General features: G+C 46.6%; 1 protein-coding gene across 1 annotated transcript; it reads right to left on the reverse strand.

Annotated features, from left to right (window-relative positions):
- Positions 1-1,291: 1,291 nt before the first annotated feature.
- On the reverse strand, positions 1,292-25,698 carry LOC144178092 (monocarboxylate transporter 9-like). The gene is made up of 4 exons (XM_077705623.1): positions 25,321-25,698; positions 24,243-24,386; positions 2,352-3,455; positions 1,292-1,839 (listed from the first exon to the last, which is right to left on the reverse strand). Exons 1-4 carry the CDS (start codon positions 25,544-25,546, stop codon positions 1,700-1,702), a joined length of 1,614 nt encoding a protein of 537 aa, XP_077561749.1. The 5' UTR covers positions 25,547-25,698; the 3' UTR covers positions 1,292-1,699.
- Between the last annotated feature and the right edge of the window lie 228 nt (positions 25,699-25,926).

Below are 25,926 nucleotides of genomic sequence, written 5' to 3' on the forward strand. Positions count from 1 at the left end.
TTGAGGGTGTGCTCTCCGGCTGTGTGGGCGTGACTCTGAACCCTATGCCATGGTCATTCTGAGTGAACTGAATCGTGAGTAGGGAGAAATGTATCCACTGTGCCCATGACGTGCACATACTCGATCAGGAAAAAAAACTGGATCGAATCCACTCTGGGAAGGCGGTTGGAAAGCAGAGCTTTAAACGACACCCACAACAGTTGCCCATGCGACCTCACTTAAATTCACACACGTGGCTCAAGAAAGAGTGAAACCATAGATTCTGCCAGCCGTTACCTGGAATTCGCGGCGGTGGCGTCCCCAACGCGGCAGCGTTCGCCGCGACCGGTCTAGAGGGGCGGACGCCGCCGCTGTAGCCCGGCCATCGGTCGGCAGAAAGAAAACGGAAAGGGGCGTCATTCGAAGGGTGAGACAGCGGAACCTAGCCACCATAATGGGCTAGCTCGTGGGTTCACCACCGTGCCACACAAGCTCAGACACCGAAAGAATTCGGCATGTGAGCGTAGTGATTCCCAATTATACCGATTTAAACTAGTTAGTTTTGTATGTTTCAGAATTGTGAGAAAGCCGAGGGAACAATGATAATGGATATTTATCGAAATCGGTTGCTCCTTTCGCCTTTTGTAATACCTGTTAAAACACAAGAGAATTGGCATTCACCGATTTAAAAAATGGAGTCCCATTCGTGGCAAGTAGTGCACAAAAGGGAGCGTTTCTCTATCGGCCAGATGGCTGTATGTCGTCTCTACATTTTGATTTCCCGCTATGCAAATCAGTCCTTAAAGTATCTTTGCCGTTCGACCACTTAGTTCCATCGGGTCTGGGTTAGCCAGGAAGCGCCGTCGAACAAGTTAATCAAGCCGTGAGAATTAAGCGCGGAACGGACGCGAACTGCGCCACCACAGGCCCAAAACAACCGTCGTTAAAGCTGGCTATAAAAACGTCCCGGCGATGCTTCCGTCGCCGTGAACAGGCACCTGAGCGCGGGAAACGCTAGGTAACCGTTCGCCGCGCCACCTACATTGTGCTCACCGGCCTTCACCTCTCCAGCCGCGCTGGGAGTTTCTTGTCGCGCACGCCACGAGGGAGCCGTTGGCCGGTAGAGGTATAAAGCTTTGCTTTAAAACAGGGTCTTTGTCCATTCGGTGGAAGCAAATTGTGGCACCAGAATGGTGGCGTATCAGCAGTAGTTGTGCGACGGACAGAACTTTCACGAACGTCGTATCAATAAAATACACGTACGAATAAAAGGATTGTACAAGAATGTTAGAGTTTATTGGTATATTAATATGATTACAGGTAATACGGGTAATCACAGGTTCCATAGCCTCAAGAACGGATTGAGCGAGCTACTCAATACCACATAAAACTGCGTGCCCCCAGAGTGTTCGTGACGGACGTTTCCCAAGTTTTATTGTTATAAATATAAAGCACGCAATTATTGCAGGCAGTAGATATAGGGCGGGTTAGCTAAGCCAAGTTTAAGTTAGGCTTTCCTTATTCACAATCAAGACTCAGTGCCGGCGTCCGCGTCAACTGGCTCATGTTGCAAGTCCAGTGCCAGTGAAACGCACAAGTGCTCCCGCCATTACGAAGGCCAGCGAAGTAGTGTCAAGTGCGCTACATTTTCCAAATCCTATTTTATGACTGTACTTTGAATATACATGTTCAATTATGTTATTGTAAAGCTATGCTCCCTCTATGATATACGATGTAAAGGGGATTGTTTCTTCTGGACATGAAAAACCTTTAGCAGCCACACAGCCGATAACAAAGCATTCACGGCTGCCATTGTATGAAGGAGCCCATTGTACGATCCAAGCTTGTCTCTGAAGATTCCTGCGAACGCAGATAAATGAAAAGACGTTGCATTAATATATTCAATTAGGATAATTATTGTTAATGAGTTTGCTAAAATTAATTAACAACCATTTGTCACATCGTAAAGCTTATGGCCTTATGAAACAAGATATGGATATGTAAGTTGTTTTATGTTCAGTGTTGACCTTGAAGTGGACAAGGAGTTGTGTTTTTTCGCCTCTTTCTCGAAAACGCTAAACTCTATTTAGTGCGAAATAATTATACACCAGCGCACTCAGTCAACTCGATGCATGCGATTGAGTTATTTTCTGCACTGTGGGGCATGCACAAATAGAGAACAAAGAATTAGCGAACGAACAAAGCTCTCGAAGGTTGAAATCCGGTGCTTCACTTAAGGTTTTGTGGGTGCGTTTTGCGCTGATTTGCTTTTATGTCCACATAATTTTGTAGTATAGTGACGAGATATTCGGTTTATTCAGAATTGTCTAATAGTACTATCATATACTAAGAAAAGTGGGTATATGTCTTACCGACAAGCGCTGGTCGAAGCATTGACAGCATTCCAACGAAGAACGACAAGCTTCCTAATATGATCGGCAATTTCTGAATGCCGAAATCCTTCACCAAAGCCGGTGTCTGGAGAGCCATTCTTGAACCGCAGGTTGTACCCATGAGAATTGAGGCAAGAAGCATGGCATACTGTGCCGTAAACCACGCGAGAAGCTCAAATGCTAAGCCTTGGATTAAAAACCCAAACAGCATGACTGATTCCAGTGACATAATCTTAGAATCTATGAGAAGTCCTCCCAGTGGTCTAAAAATGATATCTGTCACAGAGAAGGCGTACAGAAGATAAACGCCCTCCGACGGAGATAAGCCTCGGTCGTTTGCAAAGTCAGTTGACATCAGCACAAAGAGACCCATTCCAAGAACGACAACCGCGAAAGACAGGGCATCGACCCAAAAATTCACTACCAGAAGATGTCTCGCAACCTCAAATGCCGCCATTTTCTCCTGCGGTTTCATTCCAGGATTACATGACTTCGCTGAAACGTAACTTTTTTGCTCTTTGGTATCAGCATGCACCTCTGGGTTTGGGTTTTCCTTCGTGTTCTTTAATGTAGATAGCTCTAATTTAACGTCATCCTTCCCCAAGCCGCGAATCTCCGTTGTTTGTTGAGTAAACTGATGGACTGAGCGATCAACGTCATCTTTCCCCAAGCCGCATAGGTCCATTGTTTTTTCAGTAGGCTGATGGACTGCGCGTTCAACGTCATCCTTTCCCAAGCCGCAAAGTTGTGTTTGCTGAGTAGGCATATAGAATGTGCGTTCTTCATCTGCAGTCCGTTTGTCAAGAATACCTGCTGCTTTCCTGTTTACAATCACCGATTTAGATATCCACGGTGGGCTCCTAACAGCCATTGCGAATGGAAAGGCATTCATAAGAATTCCTCCGTAAAGCAGTAACGATCCCCGGGTACCATAGCTAGCACGAAACCACTCGACTATGGATGCAAGAACAATGTTTAGTCCAGCAACTGTTGAGATTAAACTGCAGGCCGTCGTCCTCCGCTTTTCGAAGTGTTGTGCAACTAAGATGTTCACACCGACGAATAGGCCACACCGTGTGACACCTGCAATGATAAAAACATGTCTTAGTCAGCTGCAAACTTTCCAAGTAGCAAAAGTTCTGCGGTTGACATACACTATTACGTTGCGACATTCTATGCGCGGCGATAAAGGTCGGGCAATTATCTATAGTTTTTCAATACTGTCGCAAGACCCTTGGCAATTTGACTAAACTCGTTCTAAGCAATCACCCTTCCCCCTTCCCACCCCTGGTGGCGTTGTGAAGTCAGCTGGTATGAAGCTGAGAAGAGTAGCCTCACTAAAGAGGCTCGCCGATGTGGAAGGGCAGTGCGGGCGAGGCTGCATGTACCATGGTGGGAGGCGGAAACGTGCGTTCAAAAACCCGATACAAAGAATAATTTTGTGGGTTTAACAACTTACTATACAAAGAAGAGGTACGCAAATTTAAACTTTGTGAACAATTACTGGCCGGGTAACTTATCTGCCCTACCAGTGGCTTCGTAAGAAAACCGAATGTGAGTGACACTTGCGAAAGGCTACATTGAGGACCTGTTTGTGTGCCCACTGACCTGAGAGGCCGTGATGCTTTTTCACGATTATTATTGTTGATGAAAAAAGTTGCAGAGGACATATATACTTAGGCAGGGGCCGGAAACTTCGGCTAGTTTCGATATCGCAAAATAAAGTGCCGCCATGACGCTGGTAGCCAAGCGAAAATTCAGCGACATTTGCATATGTAACTTTATCTTTTCAACATATAAGCAGAAATAAGTGAAAGGGATTCCCTTATGCGTAGAAAAAAATGTGATCTTGGCTATTCCCTTATTTCGCAGCCTATTTATTTATTTAGTCGCTTCATTCGTTGAGCCGACGGGCGGCGCTTTCGCTCTTATCTCTTTTGCTGCCATACTGTCCATCTGCCCCTGCCGCTTTCACTGTGTGCACGTGTAAAAGTTTTGTATTATGCCTTGAAGGGGAAAATTTTGGTGTCTGCGAGTGCGAACGGGCTCAAAATGTCAAAGAAACCGAGAAAAGGACACAACGCGTGCTTCGATGCTGTGCGGTGCGACAACTCGAGAAGGAATAAGACAGCGAATTATTTCCGCTTCCCAGCGGACGGCAGGTCAGCACACTTTTTATTCAGTGAAAGTTATGAAGAAGCAAGCGCTATCCCTATCAAAAAAGCTGCAGGGCGAACCGAAAAACCTTCTGCTGTTGCTTTACAGTGACTTTCGTTTTGTTTGGTACAACGCATTTGTCAGTATTGTGGTAAGCTTGTGACGCTGCTTGTCGAGAGTTTCTCATGAACCGATTGATGCCAGTGGACACGCAGACGGAAATTTCGCTTCGGTATCGGTTTGGTGAGCGGTTGCTCTTCATTGTCTTTGCACCAGAGAAAAGCTTGGAAAATTTGTGCGCCCAGTGGGCTTAAATGCTTCTTCGACGAACTGGTTTCGCTTTAGAGCATTCCGACGATCAGTTTCTTATAGAGACATTACCACCTTCGAATGCTTATTAACACGAAAGAAGCGCCCAAAATTATTTACGTGGCAGCTGACCACTTGCATTCTGTGTTACGAGAAGTTCGATTTACCTGCGCGACGGCCGAGCTGAGCTTCGCTTTTCAACCTATGGCACGACACATTTTTTGTGCCTTCAAGAGAGTGAATTGCTGGGCTAGTTGCTTCATATTATTCAGTTGTTAGTCCAGCGGTGTTGTGTGTGTGTGCCTCCTCTTCTCGTCCTGCGTTCTTCTCGCTGGTTTCCCCTTTTTTTGTACCTCGTTTGCACTCTCAATATTCGTCTCGCTTTTACATGTTGTTTTTTGGTATCCATGGTGGTGCTTCTTCTATTTACTAGGTGTGACGTATGGCGAAATTACGCAGAAAATTCCCTAGCTATAAAATGTCTTTTGGGCTAGCTAGTTTACGAGAATAAGAATATGGAGCGGTTGTTAATAGCGGCGAAATGAGCTGGTTATCTCACTTCATAGACATTTTATTATTCACAAACAGGTGTTTTTATGAAACATCGTTTTGGCAGAATTGCACTGTGTACAGCAAAGGAACGTGGTTACCTCTGCAGAAATTTTCGGTACACGATGAATTGTACGAAGATGGCTCTTATGTTTGTGTAACCAACACAGAATGCGGACATTTGTACTTACTATACGAGATACACAGCTCTGTGCTATTGGGGCATGTATTGAACTTCCCTTGGGATACGTTGCTAATAAAGTCAGTGAATAAACCACATTTCCCGGATACTACTTTTTCTGCCCCAAACAAAATTGTCACGCTTCAGGGCGTGCTGGCTCGCGCGTATTAAAACTAAGAAAGATATCCAAACAAATGTTTTGTACATGTGCTGAAATTCCAAGAAATTAGCAACTCAAAGTTGTTGAAAAAGGTGTACAGCAGCAACACAATCTGAAAACGAAAATGCAAGCGGTGTTTGTTCACGCTTGCGGTCCACGAAGACAGTCGCGCTAGTTCAGCCCATAGCAGATGATACGCGGCACGGCGTTTCCTTCTCGCGCATCAACGAAAGCGTTGCCTTAGAAGCATCAGTGATTTTTTTTGTTGCTTTTTGGTTTGACAGTTTGGCCTACCTAGCACCAGGGGACCAATTTGCGCTAGTGGCGCAATTATCGGTTACCTGGGGGTATACCAGCTGACCTAGCCGTGATTTAGGTGTTAAGATGTAGGACACTATAGCAATGCCTCGGCGCCATAGGAGAGCTTCGAACGGAGCTGCGGCTTTCGCCATTCATGCTGTCCGAGCACTGAACTTAATGCTGAACATAAACGCTGAACGCTGAATCTAACAAAACTAGGAACAACAGCTTTATGTGGCAGAAGCAGCTTCACTGCGCATAAGCGGCAATTGACGAAACCACGTATCCTTTCTCTCTTCTGCGCAACAGTCGGTAAGCCTACTGTCATGCCTTCTCCTTTCCACACTCGGTTTTAAGGAACCACGACCGAATACAGCTTCAGGCGCGAACTCTCTTTTGGGTGCGCAGACATACTTCCCGGTTGACGGAGAGATTTAGCTGACCGTTTTTGATGGTCCGCTCCGGTATCGGCGGCACGCTCGGCGCAAATGGAGCCAATGCCGTTCGCGGCCAAGCGCGCCACGCATCCGCAGTGGCGTTCCCGCTTGCTATCGGAGCGGAGCGGACCGTAAGAAACCGTCAGCTAAAACTCGCTTGTCTTCAGTGGTGGCTTCATGAGAACGGCTGATAGCAGACAGCACTCACGTAAGGTCGCCGGTGACGGTATTACGTCTAATGTGGCTCAATGGCGCATGCACCAGTGGTGGGAGAACGTAGCGACTGCGCAGACGCGACGCTTTAAGAACCACGCACCGTTTCTGGCACAGCACCCGCCGTATTATCATTGCCCTCCTTCCCACCCTGCAGTTAACCTTTTTATCTGGCTGCCTCAGTTGTAGTTTCCGGTGGGCAGTGATTACGTATTTCCGTGGACACTTGATGTGCACGGCTCATAGCGGATGGCTAGCGGGCACGGCAAAATCGAGAAATGAGCCCAATAACGCTATCGCGTTAAAAACGTTCGAAACATAAGAAGAAAAAGGGAGACAACACGGCGCTGACTCGCAACTATAGGTTCATTCAAAAAGAATGCGGATATATATTGCAAGAATGCAGTGACCAGTTTATTCTAAGAGCGATTACGGTAACAAAAATTGAGTATACGTTAAAATTTCAGTAATATATTTGAAGTATTGATTTTTCCAGCAACTAGAATGTACAATTTGTCAAGCTATTTTCCCTTTATTGTCGTTTGCCACTGGGACTTGGAGGCAGGCTGCTAGGCTTGCATCCCCCTAACTCCGGTTACTTGTGCCCTGAAGTTTCTCTGGTTCTTAGTTACTTGTTTTACAGGATTTTTAACGGTAACCTGGAACATGCAGTAATAGGCACCGGGAGCGGTTGTAATCCGGGATAAACAAATTGATTGAAATGGGCCAAACAATTTTGTTTATTTGGAGTGCCTTTTATATGTTATATGGAGTGCCTTTTTGTTGATTTCACAGGATGGAGTGTATTGATATTCGTTCATAAACGCCATGCCAAACTGTGCTTTGTGGTGCCCATATGACAAGTCAAAGCTTAGTATTGTTACAGATAATAAAAATTCAACAATTTTATGCAGTAACCTTATTTTACTTTTGATGCGTAGACGAGAGCAACGATGATGAGAAGTGCCAGACTAACTATTTCATCATAGCCCGGTAAGAATTGCAGGACCTACAGATTTGAGATTTGGAAAGATATATATCATGGAGAGGGAGAAGCATAAGCTTGGATTTTCTGAAATTTTATGCGTCACGCAAAAAAATGGAAATTTTGTTTTCTCCTAGGTATGAATATCTCGCTCGCCTGTTGCGGTGGGACTTTTTCGTTCCCTTAATGTGTCGCTTAGCGTATAATGATTACTCACCCCACTATATTGTATAATTGATTGCCTTTCATTCGTTTTACATGTTGGTTGTTTACTTGATTTAATTTATTCATTGTTGTAATGAATCGACGGTCCCGCTGCAGTTTGTACCTTTGGGACCCTGTCACGAAGTGAACTGAAAAATGAAGACGATACCGACGATGTGATATACGGGGTACGTTCCAAACACCTCGATGGCACCATCATCCTCGTCTGGCGGGGACAGCTAACCCGCACTCACGGGCCAGCCAATCGAAAGCGGCCAGCGAGAGAGGCCGGTGGCAGGGGGAATCTCGGGAAAAGAGAACACCGAGAGAAGGGAGTGGAGCGGAACCGGGGAGCGCAGCGGTTGGGCGACCGGACCCGTGCCGTGCCCCAAGAGGTCCTCCACGAGCGCAATATCCAAGACATCTTCTCAACAAGCGAGTCGGGTCTTCAAACAGCGGTAGAGGAACGCGACGCCCCAAGAGAGCGGCGTCTGCTACTACGCAACGGGAGCTCGGAGCGCGATCTACCGCTGGGCGGCGACACGTCGCCTGGACCGCGCAACACCGGAACACCACGGCGCTGTTTCTCGGATGTGTGGGACAACCCCATTCGAGCAGCGACCACGTATTGTGACTTTTTTTCCAATTCCCGTCTGTGGCAGAATTGTTTCTGCCACAGACGCCGCCTTCTAACGAATCTAAACAAAAAAAGAACATTTAAGTCCCCAAAATGCAACCCGCATGTTCAAATAATCGGCTCATCATACAATAGAATTGCCGTAGCTTCCTCCAAACAGGACCGCTTTTAAAATCTCAGATAGCCACCTTAAAACCTCTCGCCCTTCTTTTGCAGGAAACCCGCGCACCTTGTAAGATCTCGAATTATAACACGTTTGTAGATCCGACTATTCCAACGTACACCCGCAATTGTGCTGGACAACCACATTTTCCGGGCTTAGCGGCTGTTCTTGTCCATAATTCATGTCAGGCAGTGCAGCACAAGTGGGATAAGGCCAGTACAATTCATCGCGAAGTTGTCATTGTTAGAGTGGTTCCACCTGGGGGAAAGCCAATGCTTCTGGTGTCCGTATACTATCCCCCTTGTAAAGGTTCTGTACCTTCGAATGCTTACGATTGGATTCCATATCTTAGTTCACTAAATTTTACAGGTCCTATCCTAGTTGGAGGAGACTTCAACGCCCCGAACGCTCTTTGGGGCTACTCGTGCACTCATCCGCGTGGCAGGCTCCTCGAACAGGCACTTGAATTTAGCCCCTTACACCTACGGAATGAACCTGGCGTCTATACCCGCATAGGCCTTCATCCTAAACAAAGTGACACTACTCCGGATTTAACTCTCACCACTCCTGGCACCATCCGAACGTGGAAGACGCTTAACTGCACCTGGGGTAGTGATCACTATCTCGTCCTTCTCTATATCAACAATAAGAAACTTCGTACCCGTCACACTGTGAATCACGTAAATTGGACTTCATTTAGAGATCATTTTTCTGCTGATTCCTGCTATGACTTTGCTGATTTTGTTAGATCCATTACCTCAGCTCACAACACTGCGATCTAGTCCATCACGTGTACGGTGGATGTCGGGCAACCTGACGCGCGCATGTTTCGTCTTCTCAAAAAAGCAGAGCGCCTTACCCATCGTTATCGCACGGGTGGTAAGCAACATCATCATTTAATGCAGCTCAAACACCATTATAACATCATTAGACAATATCAGGTCAACCTTCAATGCGAAAACTGGCACGATCTCTGTCAGCAACTAGGCCATGAATCGGGTCTCTCCCGTCTATGGCGCGTTTTCCGTAGCCTGAATGGCCGCGCCAAGAAACAGCTGCCCATCATTGATGACATGTGCCTAACGCAAGATTACTCTCAAGTAGAAGATAATCTCGTTCACGCATTCTTCCCTCATGCTGTAAAGGATCCATCGGTTCTCCCGGACCTTCCCGTTATTGACGTTATCGATCCCCATCCAGAGCTAGATTCTCTCTTCACTATGGGAGAGCTTCAGACAGCCATCTCACAAGGCCGTTCAAAATCAGCACCAGGGCATGATCATGTCAAATGGCAGGATCTACGAAATCTTCCCCCGCACGCCCTGGACGTTCTACTTAACCTTGTGAACGATCATTGGACCTCAGGAACGGTCCCTGACCATCTTAAAATTACCATCATTCATCCAATACCGAAGCCTGGTAATGACCCAAATACCCCCCAGAACTTGCGCCCAGTAGCATTAACTCCGGTCCTATGTAAACTGATCGAGAGAATGATAAACAATAGACTAATGCACCACCTTGAGTGCTCAGGATGGTTCCACCCCGCTCTCACAGGCTTCCGACCCCATCTGAGCACTCATGACTACCTATGGCTACTACGTCGCGTCATTAACAGAACTGCTCGCAAGGATTTGCCAGATTATGTGATTGCACTGGACATTCACAAAGCTTTCGATAATGTTAGTCAATCGGGCATATTGCAAGAATTGGCTAGTGCGTTCCCCAGTCGAAACGCTCAAAATTGGGTACGAAATTTCCTTCAGCATCGACCCATTCGACTACATGCTTCCATACACCAGCCGACCACTTTCTATTTAGATCGCGGTGTTCCACAAGGCTCTATCTTAGCTCCAATTTTGTTTAACCTAGCCATGAATCGGGTGGCACGAACACTTGAACAAGACACTGCTGCTCGGTTTGCCTTTTATGCGGACGACGTAGTGGTCTGGACAGAAGCTAAAGACTATCCCTCTAAAGATCCCATGCAAACGGAACTGCAGGCTGCCGTATTGAGCCTTGAACGCTCCCTTTCCCAGTTTCAACTACGGCTATCACCCACTAAAACAGAGCTACTCAGCGTTGACGGCAAAAATCGCACAAATTCAGATCAAATTATTTCCATCCAGATCGGGGATACGCAGCTGGATTCTCATAACGGCACCATTCGTCTCCTCGGCCTTCCCATTAGCAGTTGCAATAGCCCCCGTAAATGGATCCTTCATCTGAAAGCCACTTGGCGCAACACCTTGCACGCCATCCTCCGCCTCTCCAATAAGTTTGGTGGTGCCCGTCAGCAGGCATGTACAATGCTTGGCCGTGCAATAGCACACGGGCGCCTCACTTACGGCTTTCCAGTATATGATCTTCGCCCAGCTCACGTAAAGGATCTTCATATATTAAATCGGCACCTTCTCCGTACAATTAGTGGTCTTCCTCAATTCACCCCCGTAGAGATTCTTCACAAAATTGTACCCCTTCCCAACCTTGATACCCTCATCGAAGAGACCAAGCTACGTCTGAAGGAACATCTTGAGTAGTCCCCCCAAGGCAAGGCTATCGGATCATGGGACTATATGAACAGTAAATTCGACCCCACTTGTTACCCATTGTCCCTCCCGCCCTGGGAGCGCCCTGCGATTGGCATCCCTCGGCGTCGCCCTATACCTCGGCGGCAGGTGAGAGCACGTGAGTTATACGTTCGCACTATCCAGAACGACAAGATGGAGAACGAAGTCGACATCTTCACGGACGCCGCCGTGCGCGGCAATGAGGCTGCGATTGCATGGACATCTTCGGACGCCCCCTTGCTAAATGGTTCCCGGAAGATCTCCAATACATATGGCCTAGCTGAAGAAGCTGAACTTATGGGTGTCCTGGGGGCTGTCCATTCCATCCGCGACAATTGTGACTCACTCTCATCCCGGAAATTTCGCATCATTATAGATTCTCACGTCGCCCTTAAAGAATTGAACCAAACATTTTCACCTAATTATACGGCCACGAATATACTACATGCCATCCGAGACCTTCAACTGGAAGGCATCACCATCCGCATCGTCTGGTCCCCGGGACGCACGCCTGGGGCACATGGCAACCACGCGGCTCACACCGCCGCCCGGGAGGGACTTGACACACCTTAAGTGGTTTCCAGTGCCCCATTGCAACACCTGCCACGACCAGACTGGCAACTTCATCTGCGGAAATTCAAGGCAGAGAGTTGCAAGACGCTTCAAGATACCACCCCGGTGGGTGTGATGGGCCCGCTCAAGACACTCACACGCTCGGGCGAGGTGGTAGCTAATAAGATTTACGCTAACACGGCCCTAACACCTCATGTACTACATAAATGGACCCACGGAGCCAGCTCGCACATACAACGCTGCCCGTATTGTGACGAGAAGTGTATTCCTAACCTGTACCGTTTGATATGGCACTGTGAGCACTTCAAGACCGATCGCGAGCCACTATTGGACCTCGGTTCCCCACCCGGAGATGAAGAAGCGCACCTGCAACGCGTTCGAGAGGACCCCTCAGTACTTGAGAAAGTTATTGAATACGCACTAACAATGGTCTTTACAAGCTGGTGTAATAACCTGGACCGACACCTCTAAAAATCGTCGCACCTATCTCTTCACGGTTTCTGCGAACTATATGTTCACGGACTTTACAATGCTATCCACCATATAAGGTGATTGAACCTTGAACATTGTTCTTTTTTTTCGATTATTCCCTCCCTTCCTTCATGTCCCTTTCCTTCCCCAACAGGGCATTCATGCCCCCTCTGATAATAAAGGCATTCCTCCTCCTCCAATTCCCGACCTTGCCCGTTTCCCGTTTGTTCAACTCTTGCCCGTTTGCTCTGCCGCATTTTCGCTAGGTTCCGTCTAGGTTTCCATTGTTCGCTACTATTCTGTGGTGTATCTCTGTCCGTTGTGTGATTTTGATTTGGGTTTAGGGTTTTATAAACAAAAGCCTCGTTTCTAAAGTTTCTTCTTCTATTTATTATTGTCCCCCGAACCTGAAAGACCCTCGTCCGAATAATACTATTGCTGTACTATTTTTTTCTGAATGAATGACAAACTGAAACTGAAACTGAAGTCTTCTTTTGCTTATATATGTAGCCTGTAAAAATCTTTGAAGAGCAGTTTCAGCGGTCCGCCCAATCAAACGCTGGTGGTTTGAATCTGGACCTCCTAATATATTGCGCATTTCATTCACAGATTCCTCACTACATGTTGTACCGATTGGTAAATCGAATTTGTTTATGCTAATAGATGTTACTGGTACGAATACAGAAAAAAACGTTTGAGGAATGTTGCCCTACGACGTCGCTAAAAAAGGCGAGAAGGACTTGTCGAAATACAGCCAAAACTCGATTCTACCTAGCTGAAGGGAGTGACGCATTATGTCGTTAAATTGAGAACCTTGGTAAAAATCGAGTTAAGCATTTCTTCGTCACATAAATTGGTGCATTCGACGATATACTGTAGCGACCTCTATTACGCTTATGCGCTGTCCTATTTGAGAAGCGTAAATGCTCCGAGTGGCTGACTACTGCAACCAAGTTGGAGGAGCAGGGGAGCCTGGCGGACTTCATTTTGAAGGCCACCGGGAGCTGCCTGGAACGAGGCGGCTCTTAGCCTCCCCGCCACCCCCGTTTCCCCTTTCCTTTTTAATATAAACAAAGTATTCTCGCTCTCGCTCTCTCTCTCTATTTCCGATTACAAATTTGCCGCCCACGCGCCAGAAAAGAGAGCACGAAAATTGGTACTTCAACAAGAGCGGGCCCCAGAGGACTAAAATGTATTCCCCACATGAGAAGTCAGTGATCTTTCCTTGCGCGCGTCGTGTAAGCAACGGCCCCAAGGATTTCTCGTTTATTTTCTAGTGCGTCCAAAGCGCCTTCCGTTTCCTCGTACGTTCCAGCCAACATCCACCGCACAGCAAGAGCATTCATTTGACCCGGTTTTGATGATGATGATGATGATAATGTCCTCAAATATTTGGCCACGTACCCACAAGCGGGGATTGGCCAGGGCTAAACCGGTTAAATGCGTGGGGACTAATACTTATTTCCGGAAAGAGGCTGTAAAAGGAAACTTAGTTGTGAATGAAACCCGAATTACCCATTAATCAGCATCGTTTAGCAATTCAAACGACCTGAGGCAGAAAGAAAATTTTGAATGTAATTATATATAACCCGGTTTTGGCTCGGGAGCTTCGATGTCTTCAACGTCTTCGTCAGCGTCTTCAGCTGCCACTTCCTTTTCTTTTTCTTGGCGTGGTTCATTTCAGACACGGTCGTTCCAAGGCCAAGCGGTGCGCTGGCTTGCACACATCACATCCGCGCACACGAGTAGCAATGCTAGACGGACTGCAGGCTTAACGACTTGAAGTTCACAAAAAACAACATGAGGTCTCAGAGCAAACGATTTAAAAGAAGGGCGAAAGCAGGAGAACTACCCCCAGAACGCTTGCGAACTAGCAACACAAAGCACGCCTTGAAAAACCCTACCGCTGAAGACAGAACTGATATCGCGCCTATGACTTGCGAACGAAACCTATTTTTTTACCGCCGGCGCCATTTAGTGAATTCAACGAAAAGTAATAATTCCCGTTGTGCACCACGCAGTTTTGAAAGCGCGGGACAAAAGTTGCCCCGGGCTGTCCTCTTCGGTGCGCCATGAATCAATTTTGAGGCGTTCTTTACAAAATAGACCAAAAGGTAACACTTTTTGAGCTGCATGTGCGTTAAACCAGGAGAAAACGTGATATTGGTTTCGTTATTTCGAGTTAGTCAATGCATCGGGCTCTATGCGAGCCTAATTACATACAGTGGACGCTTGGATATCTATGGTTAATCGGGATGTTCGTTAAATCGAGTTTGCACTAACACTCTGAAAAGACTCAAAAGGCCTAACATATAATATTCATGCCCAGAAAGACTGATGGTCTTGGAGGCTTAAAATTTTGTGCGCAGATTGATTTCACACTGTAGATACCCAGCATGGCTGAATCTAAAAACGTAACACCCTTAAGAAAGTGCAAAGGGCTAAAATATTTTCTGACTTCCTACATATATCTCAGTCATTTTGGGAATCAAACTGGTTATTACAGGTGCAATAAACCTTTCGAATACCTCACAACTGCTTTACGGGGGTTGGCCTAACAAATGTCAAATTTGAAGAATTTGCGTTTTAAGGTAACCTACGTTTTTTACGCATTTCTCGATATATATTAATTGAGATGTTAAATGTTTTCCGAAAGTTACATACAAAAGTCAGCATTTTTTTCGTAACGTATGTTTCAAAGTTTCAGCGAGATTTGTGAAATTACATCGTCACAGAATGAAAAATTGCTAAAAAGTGATATCACCACCCAAAAAAAAAATGCCGCATCTACAGACTTAAGATTTTGTGGTGTACACTGCAATTCGAGTGAAATGAATGAATTTGGATCTATTTCCTAATATGTTCCCCAGAGAGTGAAAAAAATTGCTGCGTATCTGGTTGATCCACTGAAAATATCGCTCGAAGAAGAGGCTTCAAAGGTTGCTCCCACGTGACTACTGCTTGTCTCCCCCTCCCACGTCTCATGCTCCTTCCTCCATTTATTGCACTCACAAGCCTATTTTCCTAATTTTCTAACAGTTTATAATCGGCGATTCATTGTTCTTTTGAATTGATTGCTACCTTATTTTCTTCGCCTCCACCATCCCTCCAGTTCTTCCGCTCCACTCTCTCAACTTCACAACGAATACAGTCGAAGCTTGTTGTATTCAGCGCAATTTTCGAGAATTCGCATAGCTTCCAGCCAGGTTTTTGTACATTGCGCACGTTTCGCTGTAACCAGAAACCTCCGGTTAGAACCTATTGCTGTTACCAACTCACTGGATTAATGCAGTGGAGCTTTCTTTAATTCTATCTGTACTCAATACTTGTTATACCTACCCGTGTGTTCGCTCTGCCCCTCCACCTTCCGCTCGGCATCGCTGGGCTGTGCCATTAGTTAGTAATAAATCAACAATTTTTAGTTACGAAATTCAAATGGAACGCACACCCCCCTTAAACTGCTATTTGCTTTAGAGCGTTTTGGGTGCAATTCAGGCGTCGGCAACCCTTTGGGGCAAAGGGCAGAGTTGTATGAAGCTGACATGGTGAGAGCGGACGGAACTTCAGGAAGGGGGGAGGGAGAGATTTCCAGGAAAAAAAAATTCGGTGAACTTACAATGGTGTACAAAACGAATATAAATTAGGTTTACTTCGAGCGGGCGTGTCACAAGGTTGCAGTCTACAAACACATGTAGAAGCGAAAAAAAAAATCTCCAGGAATTCGGAGAATTGTATGCTAACCCAAAGCATTTGATGCCGCTTGCATTGAGTGTGAGTTCTTTAAAGCGCAAAATTTTGCGTTTTTTTAAATCCTTAACTAACAATTATCTCTACTTATCCTATTATAATGATTACAGGTGTCACTTGCGGCAAATCTGTATTTTTTTGTAAATCAAGCGCGATATACGGTTCTCTATATTCCAATTTTATATATATATATTTTGTTTTTCAATATTCTGTTGCACCAATTACTTCCCTTTACGCTATTATAACGATTACCGGTGGAAGTTCCGCGATATCTGCATTTTCGTGGAAATGTGGGGTGTTACAGGGCTTGCCATTTCGCGAATTTTTATTCTTTTCTATTTTGCAATTTTTGAACATTTTATTCGACTAATTATCTGCATTTACGCTATTATAACGATTACAGGCACAGCTTGTCTGAAATCTGCACTATTTTGGTATAGCAGGGCGTGACACGGTTCGCCATTTTCCTTAATTTTTTTTTTCATTTTTCCTTTTGTCTGATTTTTTTAATTTTGTTCTACCAATTATCTCCATTTACGCTATTATAACGATTAAACGTAGAACTTCCGCGATATCTGCAGTTTTGGGGAAATGCAGGGCGTTACATGGTTCCGACTGAGGCAAAGAACGCTGCGCATTGAAATTTTTCAGTGCCACCTATGGTGCTAATATTGGAAGGCAAAACTCAAGTATCTGCATCAAGGTTGCTTACCGACACATTGCGAAAGTCGCGGAGGTGTTCATCGGTTAGTCACGAAAACAAGTTTGATTTGATGAACTTAATTTTTCAGAAACTCTGCTCGCAGACGTACGTAATACCAAACGCTTACATGGCTGGTGCTATAGTTTCTTCAAACTCGAATACTTTGAATATGTGAGGGCAGCGTAAAACTCCACAGTGCGTTTGGCATCAAATGCGCCCTTCACCTCATCGTCTCTCTGCAGATCAGGCAGTTCGAAATTGTACTTATTTGGACGTCCCGGAGATCCAACTTAAAGGATACTGAAAGATTTGAATGGTACTTGAATGTGTTTGGAAATCAGAGAACCTAACCTGGATCTCGCTCTTTAATACCAGTAATATTTTACAGAGGCTTTCTGTAGGAAGTGAGGTGCGCGCCTTTACGACAAACCTTTCTAGGAAGGGCAGTAATAGAGGTTACAGTGACGAGCCTGCTGTTGGAAAAGGTTCAGTTTGAGCCTAAAAACCTTAACTTCTGCAAAAATGCCGGGCACGAGTTTGCCTTTTCCTTACAATCTTATATTGATACGCTAAGGTGATTGGTAACATGGGCAAGTGAAGCCGAAACTTAGACCACATTATCATTGGACCGCGACTGCAGTGGTTTGCCTTTGTTGCAATGATACTCTGCCGTCTTATTACGGGGCTCAAAAAAGCGCTGCAAAACTCATTCCCTGCTTAGGGTACGAACTTAGCTGAGATATATCATATCTCCATAGTCAGCAGAATTGTCGGAGAAGAGCTGCTGGAAGAACCGAGGGTTCGAGTCATGACTGCTAATGAAAGTTACGCTAGAAACAACGACTTTCATTACTGACCGCGCACGAGCCACTTCGGACAAGGATTTCTTGTGAATAGAGGAACTAAGCAGGGAATATGGGCACTAACCTCCAGGCGTGCCTTTCCGGAGTTAATGCGTCCAAACACGCCATAGTTAGAAGCGACTATAATTTTAGCACCGTCAGCGGTAAGACTTTTGATGTCCTTCCAGCATAGCTGCTGACATCTAGACATTTGAATCATCATCATCATCATCATCCTCCTCCTCCTCCTCGTCGTCGTCATCGTGGGCCTCTCTACGCCCACTGCATGGCCAGGCCCTCTCCCGTAGATCGCCATTATCCCCGTCTTGTGCTAACTGCATGCGACCAATTTATCCCCGCAAACTTCTTGATATCTGCCTATCTAGCTTTCTGCCGCCCCCTTCTCCCCTTGCCTTGCCTAGGGATCCACTCTGTTACCCTTAATGCCCAAAGGTTTTTTGCCTTCGCAATACATGCCCTGCCCACGTCCATTTTTTCTTAATTTCTACTGATGTGCCTTTAACACGTGCTTGTTTCCTGACCCACTGCTCTCTCTTCTTGTCCCTTAACGTTACACGTATCATTATTTTATGAACGTTTATTTTGCCACAGCGCATATATATGGGGGCATGAGTTGATGGGGATTAGATGAAAATGAAACTGCTCGCTTCGCGGATGAAGTCAAGTCGCGAACGATGATGGCGCCGATGTATCCATGCGGCGTATGCGGATGCATCGTCTACGCGGAGGCCAATCGGCGCAAGGTGCCGCAGTCTCGGCGGCCTCAAGGCGAGGCAGGACCCCAGCAAGTGGTAAAGGTAGGCGGTTGCGTCACTGTAGTGGCAAACTGGGCAACCAGGGTTTGTAAAAGAACCTAGTTATTGACGCCAGTGGCGGCTTACGGCGGCAGTTAAGGCCACCCCCACCTGAATCCTCCTGAGCGCAAGCTCCTCGATACAGATAAGACCCGGGGGAGGGTGACAGCACACGGTGGAATGAGAGCACGTGTGCGGCGCCGGAGGTGTTCGTTTCTCCTCGCCAGGAGAGTGGCATCATCCAGCTCTAACGGGACGTCGGAAAGGGAAGGTAAACTGCCAGTCGGGCTGCTACGTCTGCCTTGCAGTGGTATGTGAGTAGGTCACGTGGACCGATTCATTCAGAACCTTGTGAGCGATTCCTCCCGCAAGTTGGTGAATACTCTGAGCCAGCACAGGGCTACCAATAACTAAGCGTAGTAGGCGGACTCGTTGTAGAGCATTGGTGCGAACTACGATGCGCGCCCCTGGCTGCAGAGTGATTCCGGTTACAGCGATCAGAGCATCTCTAATGGCTACAAGTTTTGCACAGAAGGATGATAGAGGTTGAGGGACCTTACTTCTGGACGTCTTGCTGAGGGCTGGATGGCTAGTGCAATGAATGTCAGTGGCAATCACAGTATCCTGTATACTGGCGTCGGTATGTGATATGGTAGAGCCGGGTAAACGGCGGCTGTCTGTGTCGGCGATGCTTTGTTTGAGGGCAGACGCCGAAGTGTTGGTATCTGGACGACGAAGGTCTGTTGGTTTGTTGCCGCTCAATTGCACGAACTGCCACTGGGGAAGTACTCGCTGCGGTAGGGGTGGTAGCGTATGAGGAGAGACTGCGCAAGATATTAATGCTCGCGCGGAATCACACAGTGCAGTCTTCAATTTCGAGCTTTGCGACGTTGATGAACAAGTTCATCCTACGTGTTCAGTTGGGCTTGTCACTGGAGGGCAACTATAGGGGTGACGCGTCGAAGCGCAGTAATTGCTCTCATAGCCTCTCTGTTAATCGCTTCCAGTCGATCTCACTGTGGTGCCGTCAAATGCTGAAACTGAGCAGAGTACACCAAGCGTGGTTGTAAAACGGCTCTCACTATTTGTCGCGCCACGTGTGAGCTGGCTCCACCAACTTTGGGAGCAATACGGCGTACTAGCGACAGCGTTTGAGCAGCTTGGTGTTTGTTTAGGCTGAGCAAGCCATGCTGTCGCCGTTGCTGACTGGTGTATCAACAATCAGAGGACTTTGATTGCTGGGCTCTCCTGCAGTGGTTGCCCAGCCAGATGAAAGCGGATGGGACAAGCAGCACGCTTTCGGCGGCCCCAGCGGTTGGCGACGGATGTGTATGCTGTTTTACTCGTTGATAACTGAAGGCCCACCGAAAACGCGAAGGCTGTGGTGGCATCCAGCGCTGATTGCACAGAACTCGCTTGTGTTTCCAGGTCATGGTGAGTGCTCCACATGGTGATGTAATTGGCGTAATTGAGAAATTTACCATCCGGTACATCATGAAGGCACCATGCGAGTGTTGTCGAGTCCATAGTAAACAAGGTCGGAGCCAATACCGATCCTTGGGGCACACCACGTACAGGAACGAAGGATCCAACAGCTTGTCCGTGAAGGCGTATTGCACATGTCCTCTCTTGAAGGAATGACTGGACGAACTCCCGTACCCGCATGGCAAGGTGGAGCATATCAATTGAGTCCAGGATAGCAGTGTGACTGATGTCATAAGCTTTTTGGATGTCCATTGCTAGGATGGTCCGAACACCATGACTGCGGGTTGACGACAATGTTGATATGGCCAGAACGATAAGCCTGTCTTTCATGCCAAGTAATGGGCGAAAGCCGATTTGCGCGAGATGGAAATACCCATGCTGTTCAAGCTACCAGGACAAGCGAGTGGCTAGTATTTTCTCTACAAGCTTGCAAACCGTCACCGTAAGTGATATTGTCTGCAGGTTTTCTAGCACCATCACTGGCGTGCCAGCGTTTTGTATGGAAATTACGTGCGCTGCTTTCCAGCTGCCAGGGATAACTCCACTAAGCCATACCTCATTCACTGAATCGAGGAGCTGAGCGAGCGCATCATTGCTTATATTCTTGAAGGCTTCGTAAGGAATAGTCTGGACTAGGCGCAGTTTTCCGCTTAGCGCAGTCTATTTCCGCAAGCAATTCCACCATCGTAAAAGCCGTCCCAACACACACCTACCATTTTCCTCGTTTATATTTGCATACCACGTTATGTATACGTCGTTTGCATACCTCGAGATTTGCATACCTTGTTATATACATTTTGACTGGTGGCCTTCAGGCTTTAAAGAGCAGTTACCTCTTTTATCACTTGGAATTTAGCATCAATAAGCAGAACCAAATTAAGCAATTGAGCTGTGTCACAGATATTGTTGCTTTCATGAAGCTCAGCAGACAAGCGCTCGAGATATTTTATTCTTCCTTTTAAATTGCACGACTGCTGGCCATGTCTCAACATATCCTGATTACATTCCAAGCAGAGAGACTAGGTCCTAGCATAAATTCTTCTTTTTCGGACAAAGAGTGCTGCAGTTGAAGTGTCTTAACAAGCCCTCCGTTTGTAATATGTCAGCCAGTCTCTGCAACCAGTTTGGCAATGGCGTAACTCGTTTAAACCTTTTTATGAACGTTCTTACGCTTTCTGGCTGCATAAACAGGCATTTCTACAACTTTTCAAATCTTTCCGTGCTGGCTTTTCACATCAAAGGGTGGTACACCTAGCGATGATAAGTTTGGCAGTGCCGGCCTAAATTACACTCTTTGAATACCAAACGAGCTCTTTACAGACGAGGCAGAATGCCTTGTCCGTGCACTTAACGAATGTATAAACGTGTGTGTACGGATCTCGAAATGTGCGACATTACAAACGCATTTTCTTTAGAAAGGAACATGTCGCCTAGAAACCATGCCAAAAAGAATTATAATGAGAAAAGCTAACAAAAGCAAGCAAATCACGCATAGAATACCATTTTATTTGTATTTAATTGATGACAGGCACCTTGAGAAACTAGGAAGGACGCAACAGAAAAACGTGCACCGTTCTGCTCTGGCAATCACCAATAAAAACTAGCGCTGCTATTCTCTGTTCCATGCAAGTAAGAAAACTTCGCTAGTCCTACTTTGAGCTCAAACTGCCATGTCGCCCTTCACGTAGGAAGGGACTAGTAGAGGGGGTGGTATTATGACGTCATGGCGGGGCCGCATAAAACTGCCCCGCTGGCCGCATGCTGCACGAGGGCGTAAGGATGCCGACCCCTGGCCTATTTCATAATTTAATTGAAAAAGAGGCCATTGCCGCCTGCTGTTTTTCTTTTTGCAATTTACCGTAACTACCAGACAGAGAGCGAGAGAGAGGGAGCGAGAGAGAGAGAGAGAGAGAGAGAGAGAGAGAGAGAGAGAGAGAGAGAGAGAGAGAGAGCGAGAGAGAGAGAAAACAACTTTTATTGTCGCAAGGGCAAATTCGGGGGAGGGGTGGTGACCGAGGGGGGTAGGTCCCCGGTGACTTTGGCAGTCCTGGCGACGATGGTATCTTACACCGCCGAATACGAGCTGCCCAACGCCCTCGCACAGTGCTCACCGTCTCAATATGGGGGTAATGCGTTGTTGGGGCATTACCAGAGGAGGTGGCGGGGCAGTGGGATGAAGACAGACCGCGGTACATGCAGTGCAGGCGGGAGAGGCAAGGAAGGGTTTAGGTTTGCACCAAGCACCATAGGCGTTCTTCGGCATGAGAAAGCGCCGAGTGGGCAGGGCGCCGTAGACGGCGGGAGAGGCGGTAATGAGGCGTAATCTCATGAAAGTAAAGGAGCCTATCTCGAGCTGACAGGGCTTCAACGAAGGGATCAAGGCTAAGTCCTGCTCGGAAGGTGAGCTCTGAAGCGGCTCTGTGTGCTTCCTCGTTCCCTCCCACACCCGTAAGGGCTGGGTGCCACACCAGTTCGGTGGGGGAGTCAGGGGGATTTTGAAGAAGGATTTTGAGTGCCCGGGGAGAAATGCAGCCCCTGGCGAAATTTCTACCAGAAACATTCGCTGCTTTTACCTGCCGCGGTGGCTCAGTGGCTAAGCGAGTTGTGCTACTGAGCCCAAGGACGCGGGGGCGATTCCCGGCCATGGCGGCCGCTGTTCTGATGAAGGCGAAAAGCGAAAACGCCAATGTATTCGAGATTTTGGCGCACGGTATAGCTTCCCAGGTGGTCGAAATAAATCTGGAGCCCTCCACTGTAGCTGGGTTCATTGCCTGCGTAGCGTCGGCCCGTTAACACGTCGCAATGAATGAATGAATGAATGAATGAATGAATGAATGAATGAATGAATGAATGAATGAATCAATCACCGACTACTTTCACAGAAGTCCATGCGAATTCGCGAAAAGGCCGAATCGTTCGCAGTTTATTTGCATGAAAAGGCGGCGCAAACGTAACACTCAGATTTTCTTTACAATGCGAGCATCTTTGGTAGATAATGGCTCGCAATATCATAGTGGGATTTACGCGTTACGAATTCTGATTTGATTGATTGTGGTGTTTAACGCGCCGACGCAACGCAGGCGATGAGGCGCGCCGTAATGGAGGGCTCCGGATTAATTTTGACCACCTGGGGATCTTTAACGTGCGCCGAAATCTCTTACAAACGGGCGTTTTTGCTTTCCGCCTCCATCAGAGCGTTACGAATTCTGTGTGCCACAATTGCGATGTATGTATGTGGCGCAATTACAAACCTCATAAAAGAGGCAGCCACATGTTCAACGTGGCAAAATAGACATGTTTGTTTAACCCTGAACAGCAACACTGGTCTGTTTAAATATCCTATCACACGTGACGGACAGATGAGCTTCACTAAGTGACTGCGCACTGGCGAAAAGGAACGCCCTTGGTAAAAGTAAGCCAACGGCAAGTTTTCATCGAAATGGAAACAAAATGTATTAGGTGTTGTAGCGCTCGCAGACCCTGTATACAAAAGTAGGTCTGCGCACCTTGTGAATTTCAAGAGCAGAAAGCATTCAAACGTAAATAATTGTCTGCAGGGCAGATGCCTCACACAGCTTTACATTATTGTAAGCATTTTTCTGCTGCACTAGAAGAAATGTCTTGACCGGAACCTGAACGTACGTGAAATGCCTCTAATAAAGTAGCATGCGCGATTGTGAATTAATCTGTTTTGACGCACCTAAAAACACTATAAAAAAATTCTACCGCCGCAAGTTGCCTAATTATATAAACGGCCGCGACCCTGTTTTCGCTTTAGGTTTCAGAAATGTTTCTATAAATATTTTAAGAACACAGCTAGAGAGCTTTTTTGGAAACATAATTGTCAGAGGTTAATTCAGCGGAGGTTAATTCATTCAAGGATATTCAAGGACATTTATCGGAGGCTATCAGCGCCCGTTCTTGCCATGGGCTTGACAGTCCACCAGATTAGGATTACATGAAGCAAGGGTTGAGTCAGAATACAAAAATGTTTATTTTTAACCTGAAATTTAAACACAATTTCTGCGCTCTTTATGCAAGCGTTGCATTTCATACTGAAGTAAGATGGCAAGTTGGCCTAGTTGGTGCAGATAAAGATTCGCGATGAAAGAACAGTGCAAGAAACACAGGGATAAAAAGGAGAGGGAACGATTCAAAGCGCTGACACGGGGACGACGTCACAGCTGTGACGTCAGCGCTGTGCGTCGTCCCCTCTTTTTTTGACCCTGTGTTTCTTGCGCTGTTTTTTCACAATGCATTCCATAGCATTACCGTTTCAGCAATCTACCTCGGCAAGGAACACGCAATCTCTGCATTTCACATAACAATTTTGTGTCATTACAGGTGGGCCGATAGAACGGTTTCTTACCGTGAATAAAGCCAAGAAAAATGTCAAGGAAGTAGACACTTTTGGCGAAGTAGCACAGGCTGACAGAAACGCCAGTGATTGAAGAGCAACACAGCAGGACTGTTCTGCAGGAATATCGCCGACACAGAAGGCCCACGACGGGTCCTGCGAAAAGTCGCAAGCTTTTGGAAACATACAAACTATCTACCGAAGTTGCACAATTCCAGCGCTGACATTTTTTTTCCCCTGAAACTAGCCCTCAAACTTGTGTGCCCGTTACAGTCGGGCTGAAAACCGTAATCGGCATCAAAGCGGCTAACAGCTGTGCAATGAATACGATGTCCTCCAAAAATCCAACTCAAAATAATCCAGAACAATTCATCAACATAACGTGAGTAAATTTGGCTGCACCGATTCCGAAATCGGCATGCCTTAGCCAGCTGTGGCACATATTTCTTCTGCTTCAATTACATTCTCGCCTAAGTCGTTGTGACTCCGAAGAGGTACCTCGATAAAGTGTCCATCAAGCGCAAGGTAGTTTTACTTGGCGACAGGGAGGTAAACCGAGGACCATTATGCTCACTGGTCGCCCCGGACACAGAAGTGCGTGACTGACGTACACAATGCGCAGCCATATCTTTATAGAAAGCTTCACCAGTCATGAGCACGGACGTTTTCAAGAACTTGAAGGTCCACGTGTGGATTTTATAAATTGGCAGAGAATGAACGAACGGCCCTTCAGATATAAAAGTACTAAGTAAAGGCAGTTGACATCGCAGAAATTTGCAATGTTGCCCGTTTTAGTTTCAAGGCCAGCGAGAGCAGCATGGTGAAGTTTAAGAAGCACAAGGCTTTTTGCTGCAACAGTTGCGTGCGCCAAATATGACGTCTTCTACAGCTGCTCGGTAGAATTAGTGTGAAATTATTCTTTGGAATTGTCTACGTAAACTTACCTGTTCATTCCACTCGGGGGTGTTTAGAATCATGGCAATTCGATAAATCCCCAAGAACGTAAACTTAGGGCAGCATTTTTATTGAACTCGCTGCTTGAACGAAAGCTGGGTAGTTAGGACATTTTTTTCCAAGCCAATATGCTCACCTGCAAGTTGAACGAGACTGTTGCTGAGAGTGAGCGGCCAGGACGCCCGCTGTCTGGTCACACCGAAAGTCTCCACGATGCCGTAGAAGAGAACACCACTTACACGGACTGTCGACAGGGACAGAAACAAAACCACGCTGCAGAAGGCGGCAGTTATCCAGCTATTTCTTGAGTCCAGCCCAAACACTGAAGCAGTATTCGACGCTATTCGTCTAGCCATCCGCATTGTGACCTTTAATGCTTCGCGTTAGGTTGTCTGAAAAAAATAAGGGATGCCTACAACACTGAACTGTCGCTTAAAATGTACTGCACACAAAGGGTTTTTTTTTCTTCCGTAATCGTCCTGCCTACTTCTCGGCGTCGCAAGAAGGAGCACTGCTGGCTGTTTCAGGACAAACTTTCTAAAAGCAGCACAATGTACAATGAACAGTGAAATTTATTGGCATAATATACAAATTAAGCGATGCTAGGAGGGTGGCGGATGACTCCGCCTCTTTATCGCCTAATCTGCGTATGGAGCTGGGTCAGTAGAATTCCTTCTGTCTGAGCGTCTCGAGACGTAGGAGCAGAGCCGCATATTAACTGCGTTAAACTGTTTATCATTGT

The sequence above is a fragment of the Haemaphysalis longicornis genome, unplaced genomic scaffold (genome assembly GCF_048455015.1).
Source record: "Haemaphysalis longicornis isolate Haplotype H1 unplaced genomic scaffold, Haemaphysalis longicornis Haplotype H1 scaffold_4, whole genome shotgun sequence".
Taxonomy (NCBI): domain Eukaryota; kingdom Metazoa; phylum Arthropoda; class Arachnida; order Ixodida; family Ixodidae; genus Haemaphysalis; species Haemaphysalis longicornis.

Excerpts from the sequence above, each read along its gene's own strand:
- LOC144178092 (XM_077705623.1), bottom strand. The coding sequence starts at position 25,546 with ATGCGGATGGCTAGACGAATAGCGTCGAATACTGCTTCAGTGTTTGGG. Across the intron at positions 24,387-25,320 it reads CAGTCTCGTTCAACTTGCAG|GACCCGTCGTGGGCCTTCTG; the intron begins GTGAGCATATTG and ends GACTTTTCGCAG. Across the intron at positions 1,840-2,351 it reads GCTTCGACCAGCGCTTGTCG|GAATCTTCAGAGACAAGCTT; the intron begins GTAAGACATATA and ends CTGCGTTCGCAG.